Genomic DNA, 14,367 nt, shown 5'->3' on the forward strand with positions numbered 1-14,367 from the left:
TAGATTAAACCTTTTGCAAAGAGGTCCGTTTATAAAAGAAAACAGTTACGATAAAATTAGGAGCGAGTGTAGCAATTTATGATGCAGGAAGTTGAATGCGTCAGCAGGTTGTTTTAAGATGTTGCCAGGGTTACACCGCAACCTTGGCAACAGTTGATGAAGTTATTTTCTCCATGACCATGGAGTTTATTCTACAAAGAAAATTAGAAGTCAATTTCAAAACATTAGAAATATTACACCACCTGATTTATTAATTTTTATTGCGAAAAGGCTTTTTACTTTTACATATTAGGTTTTGTGTTAGGTAGCAAACACACAAAATTTGTTAAAGAATATGATAAATTAGCATTTTGCTAGTTTCTCATTAATTGTAGCACCTGACATTGAACCACTCCAGGCTACTTGAATCTATGTTTATCCATATCTAAGAGAGGCCTATAAACCTTTTCAGCCAGCCATAAAGACTTCATAATGTCCTCTGTATAGTGAAATGCTTTTCACTGTTTTGTTTTGGGTTTTTTTGTTTTGTTTTGTTTTGTTTTTTTTACAGTCATAATAAAAGCCTTATTTTTAGGTTGCAACCGTGTGATATACAAATTAAGAAATTAATTCACGAGCTTTAAATGCAGAATCTTGTTTCCATCACTGGGGGAAAAATATTATCTACAAATTTTTGGTTATTATCTCAATCTTGACTTACGAATAGGAGAAAAAAGATTTTTTTTGCCCTCAAAAATTTTTTTTGAGGTTTTAATCTCAGAATTTGGGGTTATGTATCTATAAATAATAAATTATTATTATTAATAAACTAATAATATGACATTTTGAGTTACTCAAGTCAATTTTGACAGATTTATCAATTTTTAAAAAATCTGTCTTTTAGTTATTTATTTATTATATATTGTCATTTAAACATCGTTTAGCCCTGTTTAATAGTTAATTTAAACAGAGATTTCGAGGGATGTAAAAGAATATGTATTATATATGTATTAAATGTATCCAAATTTAAAAAAAAAATTATAGCCTCGAAGAAACTTCAAGTCTACAAGTCACGAATACATTATTTTAAATAGGAATGTTGCACTCGCACACAATCATGCATACCATGATTGATTGTTGTTAATTCTTCGCTAATTCTTCCAGGTTTGTTTGTTTTGTTTCCTCTGGTCATTTTTATAGTTTAACCCTTTAAAGGAGAATAAAAGAAAACATCCCATTAAACTATAAAACTTTGAATCTTTATTATGAGGTTAACGATTATTTATTTATATCCTACTTGGTTGTGCTGCCGAGGGCATCTGAAGGAGTTCATCAGACTTAAAAGTTTTGCGGGCGCTTCACCACCAGATGGTGCACTTTATAAGTCGTACTGGCGCAAGGAAGGATAATTCACCAGGATGAAATAATTTCCTGATTTGAAATAGCAAAGTTTTTTTTGTTGAATTAATCGCCATCTGTCAGACTTAAAATACTGGAACTTTAAACCTGTGTGAGTGCACGTCGCTTGCAGATGATGAGGATTCAGCTTCCACTGTGGATAACCGTCCATACAGCGCCTGCCTGTGTGCAGGCTGCACCGGCTGCACGCCCAAATCACTCTCGACTAGGAACGGGGAGGCAGAGCAGCTGGTCTTCGACATGGCTAAAGAAGGAGCAGACATGACAGAGGAAACCGAGTACATGATAGACAAAAATGTGAAGAAAGAAATAGACAACGTGGAGACGTCTGGCAATGCCAAAGAAATGCGAGCGGTGATATTGTCAGGTTTTGGGGGTCTTAACAAACTCAGGGTGACCAAGAAGGCAATGCCCGAGCCTCAGGATGGTGAAGTGAAGATCCGCGTGAAAACATGGTAAATATGAGGGTGTCAGTGTTTTTCATTTGTACTTGTGAGCTGCGGTCTGATCTGGTCTTTTACTCCCACGTTGCATGGTGCTTTTGTGAAGTCTAAACGCTGATCAACAAGGCTTACACAGAAATTCGCAGTCATGAATCCACAGGTCTTTTCTGGTACAGGAGGTTGGGTGGCTGATGTTCATAACAAGCATATCTGATGCCACAGTTTCCAGTCATTCTATGTCACACTTTCTATTTTCTAAGCGCTTGTTTACAAGATATTGAGCAAGTCATTTTTCCCCAGGTTGCAGCTGAGCTTTTGCCAGTGTTAGCAGTGTGACATTGGGAAAATTAAAGTGTACTGTTTATCCACAGAGGAAAAGCCTGTGACTCACTGCTCATAATAATGCAATAAACAGTGCTGGGTAATCCCTACATCTCTTAACACCTCATGCTAAATATTTGATATTAAAAAGCTGTTAGAGACTGTTCAGGGTCATGGTCGTCATCCAGATATCGAATCAGATGGATTCCAGTGTAAACAAACAAGAATTATTCTTTGTTGCAGTGGCTTGAATTTCCTGGACCTGATGGTACGTCAGGGGACTATCGATAATCCCCCCAAACCCCCTCTTGTCCCTGGATTTGAGTGCTCTGGAATAGTAGAGTCAGTGGGTGAAAACACAAAGGGATTTGAGGTTAGTGTAATTACAGCTTGTTGATGCAGTTGTTCTATGAGTACATGCTGCCAGAGAAGTACACCAATAAAACTAGAGAGGATGCAGATTGCAATAAGTGCTGTAAGCGTAACAATCAGAAATATACTGCTGTTAATTCATAATCTGATGACATTTACTGCCACATGACGGGCTCACGTTAGTGTCTGCCGTGTGTTGACCTCCTTCCCTCACATGTTTCTTTCAGATAGGCGACAGAGTCATGGCTTTTGTGAATTACAACGCCTGGGCGGAGGTGGTTTGTGCACCCGTGGATTTTGTCTACAAGATGCCAGATGAAATGACGTTCGCTGAAGCAGCAGCCTTCTCCCTGAACTTTGTGGCTGCTTATATGATGCTCTTTGAGGTTGCCAATCTGCGAGAAGGGATGTCAGTGTTGGTCCACTCAGTAGGAGGTGGTGTAGTAAGTCCAGTTCTCATATGACTAGTGCACACCCTCTAAACAAATGCACACATATGGAATTGTTGTTTAATCCCCGCTGTTAATAGTGCTATTTATGCCGTGGTATGATTTATGTTTATGTCTGCTTTCCTTATCCTCTGTGCTCTCGGGCACTGATACATTATTATAACTGTTATTATGTTCAGGGTCAAGCTGTGGCTCAGCTCTGCTCCACCGTGCCTAATGTCACTGTGTTTGGGATCGCTTCGTGTTTCAAACACGCAGCCATTAGAGACTCCGTGGCTCACCTCTTTGACAGAAATGTTGACTACATCCAAGAAGTCAAAAAGTAAGTGTGTTGTGTAAGTGGTTTTACTTCTTTTTGACAAATTTTGGCAACATTCACTCATTGAGTCAAGACTGAATGTGGAGATGTAGTCAGGTGAAGATGTTGCCGGTTACCCCTTTAAACTAACGTGACAACGCTTAGTTAACAGAGGGTAAGAGGCCTGCTGGAGGATGCAGATGTTACTGCTTGCTTTATTGGTCATGTGTGGCTGTGGTCACCATGGCAACTCACAGCTCATCTCAGCAAGCAGCAGCATTGTGTAGGGTGGAGGTCTGTAGCGGCAATGTGGAACAGCTGAGCCAATTAGGCCAGAGGAGCGATTTCTTACACGTTACACTGACATCAGAGACGGTTTACGCTACAAAGAAACCGCTGGTTGCAAACGTTCATGGGATTGGATGCGGTATGCCACAGGTCTACTACAATTAATCTGCGGAGGTTTCATGTAGTTCTAACGATGTTGCAAAGCTTTTGATTATTTCATCACCAAACGGCCTCCTCTGCTTCACAGAGCTCTGGCAGTAATTATCTGTGGCTATACTAGAAACAGGGTAGATGCGCATTAGTATGATGTATGAAAATCCATATTTGCCACGTTGTAGTACCTACAGATGCAAATGGCTTGATTAGGAAATGATGTTGAGTGCTTTCTGCATACATGTCAGCAGTGGTAGTGGATTAATATGCCTTTCATCTCACTGGTCCACACATTCTTCTCAGGATCAAGTGCAAAGTACAATTAAATTAGCCCTTTTACAAAAGGCAAAAAACCATGAGAATCACAAGACCACCAAGCTGTTCAGCCAGCCGGGTGTTTGGGGCCACAAGGCAGAAAGTATGGACTTAATGTCCCCTTGATAATAACATGCCTTTCATTCTTTCATATACCGTACTCTAAAAAGTCTCATTATGGCCCTTTTTTTCCACTGGCTGATTCTGTGTGCGATGAGATCAGAAACTTTTTGTAACACAGTGTAAAATATGTTACCGATGAGGAGCTACGTGGGCACTGCAACACATCAATAATCCCTGTATAAGAAAACGTGGGCTGCAACTTTTTCTCAGAGTAATACTCCAGAGAACCAAGCTCCTTATCTTATGAATCCATGATTAGACAAAACCTGAAGCTGCTCCAGCATGAATCACAGGCTGAAAACACACACACACACACATATAAATAAATTATATATATATTTATATATACATATATCTATATATATGCTTACAGAGTATGTTTTGCACGTTTACATTTAGTGCTTGTGAACACAAACAAGCCAGTGCAGTCATATCTCTGCCTTTCACTGTACTTTAACTCAACTGCTCGAATTCTTCATGACATTTTCAGTAAAGCTGAAACAATTAGTTGCTTAACTGATTAATGGTAATTGAATGTTGCCTGTTATTTGGATTTTAGATTAATCTACTGGTTATATTTTTACCCTTGTGAGCTTTCTAAATCTGGGTGACTGGGACTCAGGAGGTAGAGTGGGTTATCCGCCGGCTGAAAGGTGGGTAGTGTGATCCGCAGCTCCTCCGGTCTGCCTTTCAAAACGTTAAGATGCTTAACCCCAAAATGAATGTGGGGGTGACAGATAAAATATAGTGCTGTGTGAATGTGGCTTGTAGCGTCTAAGTTTCTTGCGGGCTCAGTAAGAGTAGAAACCTTTCATATAACTGCCTCCATTCCTTAAATCACTTGTTTTCTTAGACAAAAGTGGAATACTACATTAAAAAGGCAAAAAAAAGTATTATGTCTGAAATCGATTCAAATTTGTCCAAAATGTGTCCAAATCTTTTTTCTGCTAATCTTACCATCGAGGCTAAATGTTTCAGCTCAAATCTGTGTTTAAAATAATCTGTTCATTTATGAGACAACATTCAAATAATTTACTGGTTCTAATGAAGTGTTTAAATCTCTGCATGTTGCATGTTTATTAGCTCAATTGAATATTTTTTAACTGTCCCTTTGTTCTTGGTGTTTCAGGATTTCTCCAGAGGGAGTGGACATTGTGCTTGACTGCCTGTGTGGGGAGAACACAGGCAAAGGCCTGAGTTTGCTGAAGCCGCTGGGAACTTACATCCTGTATGGTGGGGATGATATGTATTCCTTTACTGTGCAAAAATGTATCGCTTCAAAGTCAAAATAACTACATTTTAAATCTTACTTCAAATATTGAGAAGTACAGTCTCACTCTCGAGTCAAATTCCCTGGCCCAAAAAAGCAGTCTGGCACGAACACGCAGAGATTTTTATACCAGTTTGCGTGTGGATTAAAGAAGCTTTAGAGGTACTTTTAGTTGGATTTTGTTACTTTTGCACAGAGCCCGAGTAGCTGTTTTACATTCCTCATGGCAATCTATCTGTCTTCTTGCTGCAGCTTCAATTTTTACACACACCCATAAGAGTGGCACAGATCTAGTCGCAAAATAGTGAGTGTCATTTGAATAATATATACTCCAGAGCCTGCAAATTGAATGTATTGTCCTTCACAGCAACCAGTCTTATCTGGTCTCCGTTAATTACTTTAGCTTCTGTCAAGCCTCATGAATCAAGTAACATGATTACAGAGAGATTAATTCATTATCTGCAGCCATACTCAAAATGTGCAAAGGCATACTTGCACAGATCTAAAGGGCTAAAGGTGCCAGCTGATCCTCCCCCACTCTCCCTTCATGCTTCATGGCTGCCAATTATTGACTAGTCACTTCTGTCCAGTATACAGAAATCCTTTTATTTTTGTTTTTTCAGGCGCGTCAAACATGGTAACTGGGGAAACAAAGAGTTTCTTCAGCTTTGCAAAATCTGTGAGTCAGAGATGCAGTCTATCATCAATATTTGAAAGGAAACTACACCCTGTAACTGCCCAATCAATTATAAGTCACAGGAAATGAAACGCACGCACACATCCGTCACCCTCGTTTGCTTGTTTATTTGTTTTTACAGTGGTGGCAGGTGGAGAAGGTGAACCCTATTAAGCTATACGAAGAGAACAAAGTCATAGCTGGATTTTCGCTCCTCAACCTGCTCTTCAAACAAGGGAGATGTGGCCTCGTGAAATCAGTGATGGACAAACTCCTGTGTTTGTATGAAGAGAAGAAGATCAAGCCTGTAGTGGACTCCCTCTGGGCGCTGGAGGAGGTAAGAACTTGAAGTAATCAGAGGGTTTAAGACACAGAGATCGATGAGGATCAAATTAAAAATGACCCGATCACGTCGGGCAATCCGAGATGCCAGAAAAGATTTTAAGAAGAATTGGTTTAAACATCCTGGACAGAATATAATGTGTTGTTTGTCGCTGCTGAACGTTGTCAGCTGTCCTTGGACATTCTTCCACAGATGGTGGGTAGGTTGAATCTTCCTGTTCAACTATTATGTCACACCAACACAAAAAGCCAAACAGCCCATACATCAAGCACTTGACACTCGATTTCTACAGACTCTTTAAGTCTTCCTATAACTGTGATCATTCAGTTTCTCAGGAACCTTTGTACAGTAGATGCATGTTTCCTCTAATAATTTGATATTTACATTAAGAGATCCGGATCAGTCTTTTCCTGCATTGTGCAACATTTAAAAGGGATTTGAGTTCAGGGGAACATCAGTAGTAAATGAAGACCCATGACTGGAAAAAGAGAGACTCATAAATACACTGTCACAATTGGTTGTGTGTAGAACATATTGAAGCATTGAAAACCAGACTCTTTCCATCACATAGGCAATTTTACAGACAGATGAATATTACCACATCTATGCTCGATTTCCTCTTTTTACTTTGCTCGCTCTGCTATATTTTTACAAGGGCATTTGTGGCTCACATCCCCATTGGTACATAAGCCTAATGGAAAAGTACCACTTTAAGAGAGCGTACCTATGCTACTTACAGGGTTTTTCCTGCCTAAAAGAATTTTTAGTGCCCCCCAAAAACGCTTAAATCCAAGCCAAAGGACAATCACCGGCATCGTAATGAAATACTTTTTTTTATAAAGCAAGTTTGCTAATTGGGGGTTTTAGTTGTCCAAGCATAATAATCATTTCTGTATATTAAAATGGTCCGAAATAACAGAAAATGCACTGATTTGTTTTATACAAGGTAACACACACTCACTACTTTAACTGTATGCAGGGCCATCATGCTTATTCATCCACTTAATCCCCATATTTATCCATAAAAGCTCCGGCTTGTGATGCGGGTTTAGCCGGTGTGCATTTGACCACTGCTGGGCTCCTTCATGAGAACAGCTTCAGTTTAACCCCTTTTTCATATTTGTGATCCTTCCTCTGATGTCCACGTGTACCTGCAGTGGATACAGTAAAACGGGGATCGGAGTAAGGCAGGAACAGTTCTGTGTTTTTCGTCTGTAGTTAAATGATTCACAAAGATGGGGACACAGCTGTTTTCTCTTATTTGCTTAATTAAACCATTTGCAAACAAGGAATGTGTGGGCTGTACAGATGGTGGTTGATTTATTCATTTTTCTGCACCTGTGGGGTGGAAAAGCTGCACTTTTAATATTCTTGTAGGTTAATGAATTCGGCAAAGCCTTGCAGCTCTGAATGACTTACCTCTGCACCATTTCAGACCTAACAAACGCCAGAATCAATGAAGAACCTGCAGCTGGGGACTTGAGACTAAATGGACTGGTTTTTGTATAGTGCATTTCTACTCAAAGCACTTTAAAAAACGGGCCCTTTTTTCAACATCTAACTTTCACTCTAACATAATGGGAGCAACCCAAGAATACTATAATATTCAGAGTGGAGCAGGCAGTGATTGAACCACCAACCTTCCAATTAGTAGACAATCTGCTCTATCTCCTGAGCCATGGCCACCCCAGTCCACTGATTTTCTGGTTACTGGAAAAAGAAGCAGAAAGTTTATCCTTGGACTTTGTTTCATACTGAAAAATACCTCAGGAATTTAGATGAAAGCAGAGGCAGTGTAAGTAATAATCACAAAAAGCTTACTGTAAGTTATTCTAGACTCTGTCTACAGTCGGAGAGATATTTTTGTGAAATGATTTCTCATGGGAAACTTTCCATGCACTGTTGTCATTACTTTGGCAGATTGTTCAGGCTATTCACTGGAACCATTGCCCATGAAGAATCTCATTAGAGGGGAGGATAGCGTGGGATGTAGTGTCAGGGGCACAGCTTGCCTCGGTTGTTTATATGCCTGGAAGGAGAGGTTAGTTTACATGCTGACCATAGCAACCTTTCTTTCCGGAATGAGAAGTTGGACAATATGCATGGCTGGGACAGAATAATGGGAGTTTTTCTAATCGCTGCTAGTTTCAGTCAGGAAAATATTGTACAGCTTCTACGCTGAATGCTATTAAAAATCCTGAAAAACAAAATCGAACCCACGTTGCATGAAAATTGGTCATTATGCACAGAGACCTAATTCGCTCAAAATGTAAGCGGAATTTATCCAACCCCCAACCTCTTCTGGAAAGTTGCTACCTAACAGCAAAGTGCTGTGCAGGTTTATGACCCACTTTTCCTATTGGCTTGATTTCTGTGACACAACGGGTTCCAGACAAAGGCATACACTCAGCTGCGTCTGCGTGAGTGCATGATATGGCATGGTAATCTTTTGTGGTGGGTCTGACTTTATTTTTGCCCTTTTATCAGTAGCACCATGCCTAACAGAGTTGATTCTTTAACCTGTTAAGTAAGTTGCTGTCACAGCAAAATAAATAATGATGACTGAATGGCCTAGCAGTCGTTCATAAACGTTGTTTCTGGTCTCCTTTTGCCTGCTGGATGGCAACACGGAACCGGAAAGCGTCGCTCGTTGTCACATGTTGTGCCTCTTATTGCTCCCAGGCCGTGTTGGTGAACACGAGCGTGATGTTTTATGACAGCATATGAAGTGTGGGTTTTTCGAAAACAGTGTACATTTGCAGGAGCCTTGTCAGTGCATGGCAAACTGTTGCCTCAACTGCTGCATCACGACTGGATATTGAATTATTTTCATTTGAATGCAAGCTGTAGAGTTCGCCACAACGCAGTGCTTAGTGTTCTGGGATTTTGTTTACAGGCGCTGATGATGTGCACAGGGATTTCTCTGCAGCAGCCCGCTTGCCTCAGTCTACCGACAATACACACCTTATTTCTGATTTTCTTTAGCTGGCAGTAAAGATCACACAAACCTAAAAGATTCTGACTCACTGTCTTACTCAGTTTTGCTCTCCTAGCAGGAGCACTGAATTGAGGGGTTTTGCTGAATTTGAACGTGTCATGGTATTTTTCCACAGACAGCCGAGTGGCAGAAGCCTCATCTTCATTTAAAGATAGTTTAAGAGCCCTATCATGTTGATACATGATGTCCTTTATTATATCACAGACGTGATAGGTCACCTATGGTTTACTCTGCAGTGTAGTGCACAGCATCACATTTTATCTCTGAAGACGGCATAATGTGTGCTATAGATGTAGCTGCCTAATTGAGTTTGGAGTCCTTGGTTCAGTTCCTAGAAGGGTTGTTCTTTATTTTATTTTAATTCTATCTACTGTAGCTATTGAATGTGGGGATAACAGTGAGCCAGGTTATTAGGAGGTGTGGTCTGAGACTTTATTTATTTTGCAGAATGTGACTAAGATTTTTTGCAGTGTAGAATAAACCATTTCTGGAATAAGACTGCAGAAACAGTTATTCTTAATGTATCTGTTATTAGAGCCTGTCCCTCCCTGCCAGATTTTCTATTCAATCTCTTGCTATAGATCTTGCATCAGTGAGGTGTTCAGCGTGATGTCAAATATCAGCCAGCAGAGTGAGTCAGCATCATTTTGTCACCGTTAAGGCCATTAACTTTCCTCGCACAGGAAGTCTGTAATATAGCTGTGCTAAAAATGGATCCCGTGTCTACAATCTGCAGAAAATTATTGAATCTTTTTGTGATTTTGAAATTTTATCAGCTGGTGTTTTTTTTTTTTAATCCAATTTTACAGCAGTCTCTCTGTTAGAGATCTTTTATTGTTAAACCAGCTTTTTTTACATGTTGAGAATAAGATCTGTGCGGCTTTTTAAGAAGAGGTTAAACTTATGTTTTCTTCTCAGGTAAAAGAGGCGATGCAGAGAATTCATGACAGAGGCAACATAGGAAAACTCATTCTGGATGTTGAGAAGTCTCCCACCCCTCTGGTACGAAAGGCTTTTATTGCTATATAGACATTTTCTCTTTTAAAAGGTGACAGACTGCATACATAAACAGACATGGCTGTTAAGAGTTTTAATTTCTCCGTATGGATCGGTCTTATATTCAAGCCTACTGTAGTTTATGTAGGATTGTCTGGATGCAAAATTGGATAAATATGAATTCCAAGTCCACATTTTTAAGAAAATCTATAATGAAAATGATTTTTTTTAGAAATGCAAAAGGTATTCTTCTCACACTTCATTTGCTAGCTGACATACAAAGTGGCATTTGTAGTAAAACAATATATATATATATATATATATATATATATATATATATATATATATATATATATATATATATATATATATATATATATATATATATATATATTATTTATTTATTTATTAACAGCAAACCACATAAGTAACTGCACATTTTCTTCTCATGTCAGGATTGTGAGAGCTGGATTTCCTGCTGTCCTCTTCATTTCCATTGTCATGTCAGCCCATCCTCTGCCCATTAGCAGAGTTCGCTGTGTGATTTGATGTCAGCTCACATTTATTTCCACCTCTGTTTCCACTAAACGGTTAATGGTGGCAGTAAAAAATGTTTTATCTGTAGATGGCCAGCGACAGCACGGAGACCAGTGAAGCAGGAGAGGAAGAAGAGGAGCCCGAGGGAGACAACGACAGCAAGGAGCGAATGCCTTTTATCCATTAGACCTGACAAAATCCCACTGCAGCACACCTAGAGACACTGGAGAGGCAGCACAGTTTCACCAGAGCAACACAACCCCAGTCGTGTGTGTTTGTGTGCATGTGCTGTATGCATGAATGTATGTATGTGCAGTATACTTTAGTGCCTCTTGTCCGTTTCCTATTATGTGTCAATTGATTAGTCTAAGCAAAGGATAGGATGCCACAATGTGCAAGAGCCATTTTCAACACAGTGTTACATTATATGCTGTACTATGAAGTAATTACCTGCTAGCCAATAATATGAATAGGTTTGTGTTCACTTTATAGTTAACTGCATCTGCCCACAGTTTATTAAATTAACAGCAAACCACATAAGCATTTAAACCTGCCGACCTGCTATTCTCGTTTTATGATTAGCACCCCATGAAATAGATTAAGTAAAGCGCCTAAGTGTCAAATAGTAACAAGGAAACATTTCTAAATATTTCACAGCACAGGGGGAAAAAAGAAGTATTTTTCTGTGCTCGGCTGTGAGAATTAAAAGCGAACAGCTGAAATAGGTTTGAGAAAGTGACCCCAGTGTTCTAATTGTTCCGATCAAGGGAGTGCATCCCTTTGTTGTGTTAACTAATATGTAAGCCAGGAGAGGCAGAAAAGACTGAGTGTAGATATTTGCATGACATTTTATGCTAATGTGCCAACCTTATATTATGGGATCACTAGTGCCTTTGAGCTACAAACAAGTGTAAAATGCTTGAAATGTATTCCTTATGTGCAGTTCACATTGAACAAACAAACAAAAAGTTATTTTTAGGTGGAAAATGAAGTGTAATCTGTTTAAAAAAAAAAAAAAACATCATTGGATCATGTAATAAGAGGGATTTGGACTTATTTTTCCCACTGAACTGTATATTCAGAATTTACATAATGTGTAACACCACGATTGTAACATTTATTGTTTCCGATCAGAAAACCATGAACAGATTTGTAAACACTTGAGTAGAACAGGACAAATTTCAATTTATACCTGCGTCAAAATCCTGGTTTTTCTTGAGCATTAAGTAGTTAGTCGGACTCAGACTGCAGTTTAAGGTATTTAGAGTCTCTAGCTTGCCTGTCTGACCAAAGTTGTTTACTTGCTGGTGCCTCACAACAAAAGTGCCGTAAAACTCCATAACTGACGACGTATTTTTACAGTGAGCTCGTGTATGAGGCTGATTTAGGAACACTGTGCAGCGCTTTAGTTAAGTATGGCAAGCTCTGCCTTTACTCTGCAAGTACACCCACCTACTCAGACGATTTTATTTTTGAAACTTGTGAGAATCTGCTACACTATTTCAATTTCTCTAATTACGCTACCTTGCTTACTCGGTGTGTTTGTATCGGCTAGCTGTCTGAATCCTTCATCATTTTAGGCTCATCTACAAAAACAACACAGGATGTCAGTGTTTTGTAATTGAAAAAAGTAGAAACTAGTCAATGTGTAGCTTAAAAGTTATGAGTAAACACTGCATGCTTTGAATGTGATAAACAGTGAAGAGAAGATGTTCAATGGGTTTACTAAAGTGATCAGATAAATTATATCCTAGACTTGAAATTTAGGGCGTTATTTAGACAATTTGGGGAAGAAAATCTAAAATTCGATGCCTTCAATGTCCCTGTTAGTGTCTGTGTGCGTGAGAGAGACAGTTGTATGTGTATTCATATTGCCTCGTTTAAAAAAAACAAAAGAAAGAAATGTGTACAACTTGTTCAGCACTGTAGTGTGTTCACAAAATTCCTCAAACTATGGTTTACCTGTGATATATTTTTGTCACATTTTTGTTGTGTACTTTCTTTGAGCACTGCTCTGTTTACTTGAATAAATTTATCTGCAAAGCATTTCTTGCGATTTTGACTCGTGTTCAGGTGCTCGTTAATGCAAATGTCTAATCAGCCAATCACATGGCAGCAACTCCATTCATGTAGGCATCTAGATATGGTTATTATGGTGAACATGGTGATTTAAGTGACTTTGAACTCGTGCTTTTTGGTCACAGATGGGCTGACTATTTCAGAAATACTTTGTTGGGTGAAAATGTCTAGTTCATGTCAGATGTGAATAACTGATTACAACCAGTATGAAGAAGAGCATCTCTGAATGTCCACAATATTGAAACTTAAAGCAGCCGCACTACAGCAGCAGAAGAACAGACTGGGAGCCACTCTTGTCAGCTAAGAGCACGAGGATATAGTTCACATAGGCTCACTAAAATTAGACAATGTGAGATTGGAAAAATGTTGCCTGGCCTGAAATAGCTACAGCGATTAGAGCACGCTGTAGGTATTTCAGGTACTGTGCTGCAGTGGTTTGTATCATATCTATAGACTCCAATTTGTGCGTGTAAATGGAGAGTCGTCTTCACACACTAAGGTCAATTATGGTGTTCCACAGGGTTCAGTGCTAGGACCAATTCTGTTTACATTATACATGCTTCCCTTAGGCAGCATCATTAGAAGACATAGCATACATTTTCACTGCTATGCTGATGACACCCAGCTCTATCTGTCCATGAAGCCAGATAACACACACCAATTAGTTAAACTGCAGGAATGTCTTAAAGACATAACGACCTGGATGGCCGCTAACTTTCTGCTTCTTAATTCAGATAAAACTGAGGTTATTTTACTCGTCCCTGAAAATCTTAGAAATATGGTGTCTAACCAGATTCTTACCCTGGATGGCATTACCTCGGCCTCCAGTAACACTGTGAGGAACCTTGGAGTCATTTTTGACCAGGACATGTCCTTCAATGCACATATTAAACAAATATGTAAGACTGCTTTCTTCCATTTGCGCAACATTTCTAAAATTAGAAATATCCTGTCTCAGAGTGACGCTGAAAAACTAGTTCATGCATTTATTACTTCCAGGCTGGACTACTGCAATTCATTATTATCAGGATGTCCAAAAAACTCGCTGAAAAGCCTTCAGTTAATCCAAAATGCTGCAGCAAGAGTACTGACAGGGCCTAGAAAGAGAGAGCATATTTCTCCTGTTTTGGCTTCCCTTCATTGGCTTCCTGTTAAATCCAGAATTGAATTCAAAATCCTGCTCCTCACGAACAAGGTATTAAATAATCAGGCACCATCTTAGCTTAATGACCTTGTAGGACCCTATTAGAGCACTTCGCTCTCACACTGCAGGCCTACTTGTTGTTCCTAGAGTATTTAAAAGTAGAA

General features: G+C 39.2%; 1 protein-coding gene across 1 annotated transcript; it reads left to right on the forward strand.

Annotated features, from left to right (window-relative positions):
• Positions 1–1,170: 1,170 nt before the first annotated feature.
• Positions 1,171–13,023, forward strand: vat1l (vesicle amine transport 1-like). The gene is made up of 9 exons (XM_086287681.1): positions 1,171–1,853; positions 2,406–2,535; positions 2,762–2,977; positions 3,163–3,305; positions 5,290–5,393; positions 6,054–6,109; positions 6,249–6,443; positions 10,366–10,449; positions 11,069–13,023. The coding sequence occupies exons 1-9, from the start codon at positions 1,639–1,641 to the stop codon at positions 11,165–11,167; spliced, it is 1,242 nt and encodes a 413-aa protein (XP_086143807.1). The 5' UTR covers positions 1,171–1,638; the 3' UTR covers positions 11,168–13,023.
• The last annotated feature ends 1,344 nt before the right edge of the window (positions 13,024–14,367 follow it).

The sequence above is a fragment of the Aulonocara sp. 'chitande type north' Nkhata Bay genome, linkage group LG1 (genome assembly GCF_057382095.1).
Source record: "Aulonocara sp. 'chitande type north' Nkhata Bay isolate Kocher_YH1m ecotype deep benthic linkage group LG1, A_spYH_male_GT1.1, whole genome shotgun sequence".
In the NCBI taxonomy this organism is placed as follows: Eukaryota; Metazoa; Chordata; class Actinopteri; order Cichliformes; family Cichlidae; genus Aulonocara; species Aulonocara sp. 'chitande type north' Nkhata Bay.